At 39.2% G+C, this 10,553-nt stretch overlaps 1 protein-coding gene across 4 annotated transcripts in view; it reads left to right on the forward strand.

Moving 5' to 3' along the window:
• Window positions 1–9,839, forward strand: part of npas2 (neuronal PAS domain protein 2) — a 67,230-nt gene extending 57,391 nt beyond the window's left edge. For 3 of the 4 annotated variants that reach the window (XM_048187342.1, XM_048187340.1, XM_048187341.1), the window contains exons 16-22: window positions 243–314; window positions 930–1,088; window positions 1,285–1,449; window positions 1,534–1,724; window positions 4,823–4,918; window positions 5,110–5,320; window positions 5,451–9,839. In XM_048187342.1, the coding sequence (XP_048043299.1) occupies window positions 243–314; window positions 930–1,088; window positions 1,285–1,449; window positions 1,534–1,724; window positions 4,823–4,918; window positions 5,110–5,320; window positions 5,451–5,630 (1,074 nt within the window). In that variant the 3' untranslated portion in view covers window positions 5,631–9,839. The remainder of the gene's footprint in view (window positions 1–242; window positions 315–929; window positions 1,089–1,284; window positions 1,450–1,533; window positions 1,725–4,822; window positions 4,919–5,109; window positions 5,321–5,450) is intronic. The other variant, XM_048187343.1, reaches the window with a different exon arrangement.
• The last annotated feature ends 714 nt before the right edge of the window (window positions 9,840–10,553 follow it).

Consider the following 10,553-nt stretch of genomic DNA (forward strand, 5'->3'; position numbering starts at 1 on the left):
TTCTCATTTGTAAGTTGCTTTGGAGAAAAGTGTCTGCTAAATGATTAAATGAAAATGGAAAGAAATTGTTTATTTGAAATATAAATCTTTTGGAACAGTCTTTACTGTCATATTTGATCCATTTAAATTCATTAATTTAAAATAAAAAAAATTTACAGACCCCTAATTTTTGTACGGTATTGTATATGTTGGTATTATCAGTCTGTGTATATCTGAATGTTTTGTGTCTCTGTTTGTGTTAGACCCTGATTCAGAGACAGAGCTCCTCTGAGGCCACGTCACTCTCCCCCTCCTGCAGTCAGCATTCCGCCATGGTCAGTACTCTCTCTCTCTCTCTCTCTCTCTCTCTCTCTTTCCCCTCAATTCCATCCAATCTGTCTGTTTTTCCTTCCATGCTTAAGTATAGCTACAGTTTAGTGTTTGTTGTAATCTTAGAATAGAAAGATTGTCAACATTTTACCACCGACTGGGTGACGGTGGCCAATCTAGTATTTGTTTCCCTGTAGAAATGGCAGTTGGGGGCTGTAAAAATGGTTTTGCACTGGCCCATAAAACCTGCTGGTCTCAAACCAGGGACCCTAATATTGGAGGCCCAGTCTGGGATTGTGTCCACAATATGTAAACCTAAAAAATGCAGCCACTTTTTTTTTTTTTTTTTCTAAAATAAAATTATGTGAATAAAGTTTTGTGAATGTTTTTAGAAATTCTGCCATTGCAGCTCACAGTGGCAAAACCAATTTGTTTTGGATTCTAAAATAGCTTTTAAAAATGTTATGGAATGATGTAGTCAGTTTTGTCTTCATTCGGCTTGTTTTTGAGGGAATTTCAGAGTTTCCAAAAGGTGGAAAAGGGGTGTGTGTGGCTGCCCTTGACACTCTTTGTATATTTAATTGTGTGTTCTCAATGTTCTGTGTGCATGTGGGTTGTAGATACAATCTCTGTACGGATTCCAGCAGCCTCAGTTAGGCGTCATGCATCAGCTGAAAGAGCAGCTAGAGGAGCGGACACGCATCCTACAGGCCGACATCAAAACCCAACAACAAGAGCTGCACGACATTAAAGAGAAACTACAACTCGCTAACCTACAGGTAACCACACGTGATCATAAACTTGCAGTATTTATATTTATTAGTGCAAATTTGGGTCAGTTCGAATAAATCAAAAATAGAAAATCTGATGTAAAAGGAGGAAGAAAAAGTTATTGTATTGGAAGTCTGACTTAATTTATTATTAGAACTCAAGTGGTCTGATTCTGAACAGTGTGTTTGGATCGCTGTCTTGCAGATGTTTCTCCAGCAGCCGATACAGGGGGAGTTCGCCGGTTCTGGTTCACAGCAGCAGGGTCCAGGCAGGCCGGCCCAACACAGCACACACCCCAAACCTCAACACTGTGTTTCACATTCATCACACACACTGCTCAGAGAACAGCCCAGTAGCTCATCTGCTCAGGTACACAATACACAACACACAAATTACTCACTCACTCACAGTGACTTACACACTGACGGTTGTCTTGTGTTTATGTGTGTTTAGGGGCAGCAGAGACTAGTTCAGACTGGACACATGCAGGCCGTCAGTGTTCCAATGCAGACACACACCAGTCTCACCACACCCTTTTACAGCAACCCAATGATGTTCTCCCCCAACCACGGACACAGAGCCCAACACGACACACACTGCCAAAGACACACACACACAGACTACAGCCAGGATGGACAGCTACGGTAACAACACACCATAACACACAGAAAAACACAGTTTACTGTTGAAGTACATTTTAAAGGCCTTTTCATACCAAGATGAATGTTCAGTTTGTTCCTTGAGGTTCACTTATAAAGTTAATTAAGTTTTTTGCAGAAAAAAAAAAAAAAACAGATAAAGAGTTCAGATGCAAAAGCCGCTAAACGCCAGCTCCGTCAAAAATGAGGTACTGATATTAAGTGAACACTCTCCGCACAGTATGCGTTCATCCAATACAAAACACTGTTCGTTTGAACTTTCTATTCATCAAATAATCCTGAAAAAAAATATTGTACACAAATATTTTGTACAATTGTACACATTAAATGTTTCTTGAGCAGCAGATCAGCATATTAGAATGATTTCTGAAGGATCATGTGACACTGAAGACTGGAGTAATGATGCTGAAAATTCAGCTTTGCCATCACAGGAATAAATTACTTTGTGAAATATATTCAAATAGAAAACAGTTATTTTAAATTGTAATAATATTTCACAATATTACTGTTTTTTTACTGTATTTTTAATTAAATAAATGTAGACTTGGTGAGCAGACGAAACTTTTAAACTTTTAAAAACATTAAAAATCGTAGTGGTTCCAAACTTTTGGACTGTATTGTATATCATAAATATTGTCCTATCCTAACAAACCATATATCAATGGTTATTTATTCAGCCTATTTATTCAGCTTTCAGATGATGTATAAATCTCAATTTAAAAAAATTGACCCTTATGACTGGTTTTGTGGTCCAGGGTCACATTTTTTGAAAATAAGGCATTTCAATAACTGACTTATAACCTTTTCATTGCCATTAAAGTGAAATTACTGATCGTAAACATAGGAGCCTGGAAAAAATGCTCATTTAAAAGATAACATGTCAGACAGACTTGTCAGGTTTTTGCATCTGAACTCTTTAAATGTATATGTGGAAAAACAATTATCTTCCACCTTCATTCTGACCCTCTGTCTGTAATGATCCATTTTTAAGGGGCAGCTCCTTTAAGACTTGTCATTAAACAGCCACTGTTATGATTGGCTAACATCAGTGCATAGGAAACCGCATCAATGCCCACTCACTATTGCACGTGAGTAAGTGTTTCGAAAAGTGTTTTGATTGTCCATATAAAACCGTCATTTGCAGACAAAGCATTATAAAATCATTTTCTTATGGTTTGTGAGGCAGCTGCTGTCAGATCCAATACAGTTGGCTGCTTCATCTTTCAACAAAAGTTTCCTTGCAAATTCTCTATTACACTGTGCCTCGTTTACAAAACAAAACGCTCCAAAACACATAATCCTCCAACGCAATCCGGGATGCCATTAAAATAACCTATTCATTTGTTCCTGACGCTGGTATCCTGCTGAACTCTCTACAGAAATGAGCAAATGAGCTGCTTAAACAGGACGCATCAAAGCGAACATTCATTTACGCTTCAATTTACTCTTCCATTTGTCCTCTTTTCAGCAGACTCAAGTGCGTGGAGTACATCAGAAACTGAACGTGCATCTGTATACTGTATCCAGTGTAGACAGTGTCAGTGATTATAATGGGTTCTATTTGCTTTTGACGTGACACATATACACTATATTGCCAAAAGTTTTGGGACGCCTGCCTTTACATGCACATGAACTGTAATGGCATCCCATTCTAATCCATAGGGTTTAATATGGAGTTGGCCCACACTTTGCAGCTATAACAGCTTCAACTCTTCTGGGAAGGCTTTCCACAAGGTTTAGTAGTGTGTTTATGGGAATTTTTGACCATTCTTCTAGAAGCACATTTGTGAGGTCAGGTAGTGATGTTGGCAAGAAGGCCTGGCTCACAATCTCCGCTCTAATTCATCCCAAAGGTGTTCTATCGGGTTGAGGTCAGGACTCGCTCATCCATGTCTTTATGGACTTGCTTTGTGCACTGGTGCGCAGTCATGTTGGAACAGGAAGGGGCCATCCCCAAACTGTTCCCACAAAGTTGGGAGCATGAAATTGTCCAAAATGTCTTGGTATGCTGAAGCATTATGAGTTCCTTTCACTGGAACCAAGGGGCCAAGCCCAACCCCTGAAGAACAACCCCATACCATAATCCCCCCTCCACCAAACTTTACACTTGGCACAATGCAGTCAGGAAAGTAACGTTCTCCTGGCAACCGCCAAACCCAGACTCATCCATCGGATTGCCAGACTGAGAAGCGTGATTGGTCACTCCAGAGAACACGTCTCCGCTGCTCTAGAGTCCAGTGGCAGTGTGCTTTACACCACTGCATCCGACGCTTTGCATTGCACTTGGTGATGTAAGGCTTGGATGCAGCTGCTCGGCCATGGAAACCCATTCCTTGAAGCTCTCTACACGCTGTTCTTGAGCTAATCTGAAGGCCACATGAAGTGTGGAGGTCTGTAGCTATTGACTGCAGAAAGTTGGCGACTTCTGCACACTGTGCATCTCAGCATCCGCTGACCCCGCTCTGTGATTTTACGTGGCCTATCACTTCGTGGCTGAGTTGCTGCTGTTCCCAATTGCTTCCACTTTATGATACCACTAACAGCTGACCGTGGAATATTTAGTGGTGAGGAAATTTCAGGAATGGACTTGTTGCACAGGTGGCAACCTATCACGGTACCACACTTGAATTCAATGAGCTCCTGAGAGTGACCCATTCTTTCACAAATATTTGTAGAAGCAGTTTGCATGCCTAGGTGCTTGATTTTATACACCTGTGGCCATGGAAGTGATTGGAACACCTGAATTCAATTATTTGGAGGAGTGTCCCAATACTTTTGGCAATATAGTGTATGTCAAGAGATCAAGGCAAACTTCATTTCTCATTTCATGACCCCTTTAATGATATTTTAACCATTTTAGCAAAACACGTTATTTAGCTGTTTCTTAATGAATAATAGATTATAGTAGATCCAAGATACAGCAATAACAATCTAATTTAGTGATGAGTGTACAAGGGACAACAGCATGAGAGGTGATTTCTAATTGGTAGAGTGAGGGAGCTTTCTAATTGGCTGATTTTGGTTATATCAAGACATGTTCCCTGATCTGATCAGTAATATAATACAGGGTGTTTTTGGATTAGTAGGATGCTGCTAAACCAGCCAATGCAGACGCTTGTACCAGACAGCAATGGGGGGGCTCAGTCTTCCCAGTGCAGCTCAACTATTCAACAAACCAAGTAAGTGTGTGTGAAATTCATGGCCCCATTTAAAATGAATGTACAGTCATAGACCGGATGTTAGGCTGAATTTGGAACAACATACTAGCATACTACTTTTACTATTTCTGCAATAACAGAAATAGTATGAGTAGTATACTAGATTACTATTCTGAATTCACCAATATTGTTTGTCTGTTTGTTTGTTACAGATATCCTCTGGACCAGCAGATGATGGCTCCTTCCTTCCCTTTGCAGCAGGTGAATTGTAACGCTGTGCTTGTCCCGTCCCCCGTCTTCACTTCACCAATCATGATCCCCCAAAATAGTTTCATCACCCATCAGGCCACACCTAGCTTCACGCCTCACCCGCCGGCTTCCCCGCACGGCTTACCACTACAGCAGCCTCAGCAGTTCTTTCAGGTAAATAAACACAATTTTGCTGAATTGTGATTCAGATTTACAGTTCTTTTCAGTCATCAACTGAATCATGTCATCTTGAATCATGTTTGAAATATTCTGGTAACATCCTGTCTTTCTTTCTCTCTTGAAGATGCAGCCTCAGGGTCTGATTCACAGCGCTCCCACTCAGGCCTTATTCCACACCCCTAGCGTTCCACAGCAAAGCATCGTGGGATACGTACAGCCACAACAGCAACAACAGCAGCAACAGCAGCATCATCACTCCCAGTCCGGCAACCTGTCGGACTACAGAAACATGCTACCACGGTAGCCCCGCCCCCCGGGAGAAGACGAGAGGTTGCCAGGAAAGCGCATTGAGCATTTAGCTCTGAAAGGCATGATGGGAAGGGACTCTCTCGGCATAGAGGAAGGCTCGGTCCCGAGCCAAACCAAATCGAGAAAGCCAAAGTCCTTTAAAGTTCCCATGACAGCAAATGATGGTGATAACGCCACGAGGCCCAAGGGCTCTGCCTGGCCTGGACTGCACACAGTGGATGCTGGGATATGTAGGAGGAGCCCACAGGGGTGTGACCCACCTGTTATTCATGGAGACAGGGGTCACAGAGCAGTCGAGCAGATGCTCCGATTGATAGAAAAAGGACAGAAAGTCGGAAGGGTTTTGGCACTGTAATGTTAAAGATGGTTGACGTTATCTGGACTTTTTACAAACAAACACACACACACAAACAAGACAAAATCAACTAATCAGTAATGCCTTGACAGAGCTTAAACTCAATGCAGAGTCCGCTGAGTGTGCCGTCACATGTTCTGTTCTCAAACGCATACTAAAATACTAACTAAAAGAGAAATCGCCCCACCAAAATGAAGAAAAATACATGGTCATGAACTGCTTTTCACACATATTTCATATGTGTATGCTGAAGAGTGGAGCTGGGCACAGTTCAGCGAAGACCCAAACATATTTCAAAAATGCATACATTTAGCTTCTTGTTATCATGTGCTGAGCAGGTTCGGTCCCCTCCTGTTGTTACGTTAAAGCTAACGTAAGAAACTTGAATCACGTTGTATATTTCAAATATTTAAGAAGAATTTAACGTTCGCATTAGGGCAAAATTTTCCTACTGTTGAGTTCAGCTCAATCCCTGTTACTTTTTTTTTTTTTTTTTTTCCCCTCTGGATCCACTTTACTGTACATATAGTTCCTCCACATAATGTGTTCTGGATGGTCATATTTCAGTACGTTTATTTCGGTTTTCATATTTATGCTAGTGTCTAGACTTAACTCCTCAAGAGAAAGCATGTTTGCTTCCCTGATCGAACGGTTCTTTGATTTTTCTGATGTTAATGTGGTCCGCATGTCCATACAGTAAAGCTCCACTGATTTGATGTCAATATAAACAGATGTGATAATATTTAATTTCAGTATTACACAGGGATGAAGCTCTGTCTAATTCATGCTTCATAGAAGAGGGACTTTGTGATTGTTTTACGGTGGTGGGTGGAAGTGCAGCAGCAGTTTAACTGTGATGAACAAATGAAGATAAAATGCAGATTAAATGATTGAAGACAATCATACATATTAGGCCTGCAGAAATGGAAATGTTCTCATCTGCCTATGTCACTTGGGCTCAGTGTTTTACAAATACGGTTCAAATATTAGTAAAAGAACATGCACTTTTTTTATCTTTTTTTTTTTTATGGGGGGGGGGGGGTATTTGGTGTAGACCAGAGGTGCCCAAACTTTTTACAACGAAGGGCAAAAAAATCAAACTTGATTGAGGGTCAAAAGTAAAAGTTGCATTATATCAAACTGTTATATTAAATTTAAAGTGTTTAATCTTGGTTCCCCTTATTTATGATTTCATAGTATCAAAATATTACTCTGCAATCTATATAACTACTGCAATTATATTTTTAGTTTATTTACAATACAATGAAGCTTTGTAGTTTGTAATGATGTTTTTGTTTCTTTGTAAACACCAACTGACATTAGGGCTGGGCGATATATCGCATGCAATTGTCACGCGCATTTCGTCTGTAAAGCCGGTTCCCTGATTACGGCTAAATCGCCATCACCTGCTTTCAAATGGAGCGGCATTTAATAGACAGAACCGTAGATCACTGACAAGCTACGCAATATCGCGTTCATTATCGCAGATTAATCGCCTTCGATAATGAATTAAAATTAAGCTACTGTAAGTTCAGAGAAATGAAATCAATGATGCTAATATGCTATCTAGAATTATTCACATTATTTTGAAGTGCCCACGGTAACAACATGGTGCATTATAAATTTTTGCCGGTACCGGCACGTCTACTTCAATGGCATGTTTTTTTTGTTTTTTTTTCATAGGCTATTTTTTTCCCCTCATGGCAAATCAAAGGTCATCACGGGCCAACTTTGGTTTGGGCATCTCTGGTGTAGACACATAGGCCTAAGTGTAAGGCAAAGGGCAAAATCATTTCAGATGTTCTGGAATGTTGTGAACACTCAGACACACAAACAGGAAAAAAAAAATCTGACAATCGGAAAATCTCAGTTTGTTTCTTCTTCGCGAGAACTTCGATTTGCGCTTTTCTCTGTCCTGTCACGCGTTGCACATTGAAAACTGGTGCTGATTATTTTTTATTTTTTTAAACTAAGAACATTCTTTACAAGAAAGTCTAAGATCATGTGCCCTTCTGCTTTATGTGAGATGCGAATCGAAAAACAAGAATGTGTGTAATTTATACTTAGATTTTAGTTCTAGTCAGGTATGTTTTCTTGTATTAGCAAGAAACTTCATATTAGTAAAAGCCAATGTTCTGTTTGAATGAAAATGGAAAGTATTTTTGTATGAAAAGATCCTTGACATTCCTTCAGTCAAAAGTGTGAAACTCCCCGACACTCTCAGGTGTGACATCTTCACGCAGGTGTAGCTTGTTAAACTTAAGCTCAAATCAGATGAACTACACTCAAAAGAAGCACTCCAGAGATTTTTACATTTCCAAGAGTTCATTTACAGCCCCAAGAGTCCCCAACCATCTGAACCATTTCTAAATGTTTTTCAAAGGTTTGTGTAGAGTTGAGTCTGAATTGCGTAACTGGTTCATCTCAGCGTTTTGTTCTGCCTTCCTGGAATGGCACTAGAAAAGACGAGGAAGATGTTTGGCGTGTTTGTGTTTCAGATGCTGGCTAGACGCAAACAGCACAAAGTGTGACGTGTCTGGGTGTTCTGCATCAGTGCCTCCTGTTTATCATCTGCTGCTGCTGCTCTGAGATTATCTTTGGGTCTCACAAATGCTCTTAATGTCTGTAGACATGAGAGAAACTACTCTTTGAGTCAGATTTAACTTTTATATTTTAGTAACCCAACCTAAGAATCCATCTCAAGGTGGTAGATGCATTTTGGAAGACTGTTGCTGGTCTAAACTAGGTGGTCATTAGCTGGTCAAAGCTGATAAAACCATCTAGGACCAGCAACAAACCAGATAGTTACCATTTTAGGGCGGTCAAGATGGATTTCGGAAGAGCTAGAAAACAGCTTAAAATTTCCATTAGAGTAGACTGATTTTAAAATGAGAAGGACGAATAAATCCAAAGGTTGTAATTTGATTCAGTCCTCAATGTGACGCCATTTTGGAGTGTGCATCATCCCCCGAACAAAACCAGCTGCTTCGTCCTTCATTTAATGCCCATTTGCGGTGTTGTCATGAAATATTTTGTCAGCAAGGATCCAGCATTTAGTCTCAAATGTTTCTTGAGACGTTCACGTTTTTTGCTGTGTCGTTTGCACATGCAGATGTTTTTGTGTTCATTGATTGGGTTGTGAGTGGTAGATGATACCTGTTCTAACTCTCTTATCTTCTTTCTCTTTTCGTCCTGTGAAACTATGCTCTGGTTGTGGATTTCTGCACTTTATTCTTTTTCCCTTCTTTATGTCTTTTGCTCTCTCTTTCTCTCTGGCCTGGATTTCTCCCCAAAAGTGTCTGTTCTGATGAGGCTTTAGGCCTCATGAGAACATAGGAGTGTGTGTTGTGAGTGTATGCGTTATGTGTGTTACCGGAACATTTGACTTCAGGTGACATGACTCTCGCCGTGGGTGGCGAGAGCATCAATGCATTTATTTTCTACCAGGTGTGGTGATGAGATGGAAAACCACACCTGGAATAAACAGCCATCTCTGCTGATACTCTGCAGAAAATACATGGAAGATATTGTAATATAAGACACAAAAATGTTTAGAAAAATATAGTTATTTTATAAGATGTCAAATAGATGAATTTATATACAGTGTATGATTTGAAAGTAAAAAAAACAGAGGTATTTTGTAACAGATTAATTATTGAAGTGTCTTACTTTGGGGGATGTAAAGCTTTGTTTGTCAGTTCAGCGAGTTGATGTTGCACAGTCAATGATGTGTTGCTTGTTTTCCCCCTTTTATTCTTCTGTGTACATATACCATCACAACAAGCTTTAACATATTGTTAATATTGTTTTAAAAGAAATTAATAATAAAAAAGTTTACATTCTGAAACAGCTTGGATATGTTATAGTGACCCTGCATTATTTTTAATCCACATTATTTTCAAACATAACTTATAAACAAAAGCTCTTGCTTAAATTGCATCCCAAAATGTATTCTTCTAAAATCTATCGTGATACACTTTGGGACCATAAAAAATACATTTTCCTTAAGGTCATCTTTCTTCTTCCTCAATTATGAGCAGCACAAACCAAACACTTCATCGCAGACTAAAATGTAGCCTATGTTTGAGCTGTCTTAATCTTAACATTTTTTCCAGAGATGACATATATGAATTTGTTTGGTATTTGTAAGGATATTAAAAAAAGTCAATTATGTAAAAAAAAATATTGAAAAGTCCATGAAAAAAATGGGTTTTATGTGGGTTTTAATGTGTTAACAAAATGACAAACCTGCAGCAATTAGTTTAAAGATTGGGTTAAATAGATGAAATTAGTGTTTTATTCCATTAATAAAGAAGTAAACATTGTTTGGCTCAGTTTCAAAAAGGACAAAATAGCATTCCTATGCAGCAGTACAGCACAAATAATCCAATAAAATGATAACAAAATGACATAAAATATAGGAAATTGAAAGGTATTACAAATCATTATAAACTGAAATAAATAACACAATAAATAAGGACAGAGAAGATAGACAGACAGACAGACAGACAGACAATATTGCCAAAAGTATTGGGACACTCCTCCAAATAATTGAATTCAGGT

The sequence above is a fragment of the Megalobrama amblycephala genome, linkage group LG4 (assembly GCF_018812025.1).
Source record: "Megalobrama amblycephala isolate DHTTF-2021 linkage group LG4, ASM1881202v1, whole genome shotgun sequence".
NCBI classification, from domain to species: Eukaryota; Metazoa; Chordata; class Actinopteri; order Cypriniformes; family Xenocyprididae; genus Megalobrama; species Megalobrama amblycephala.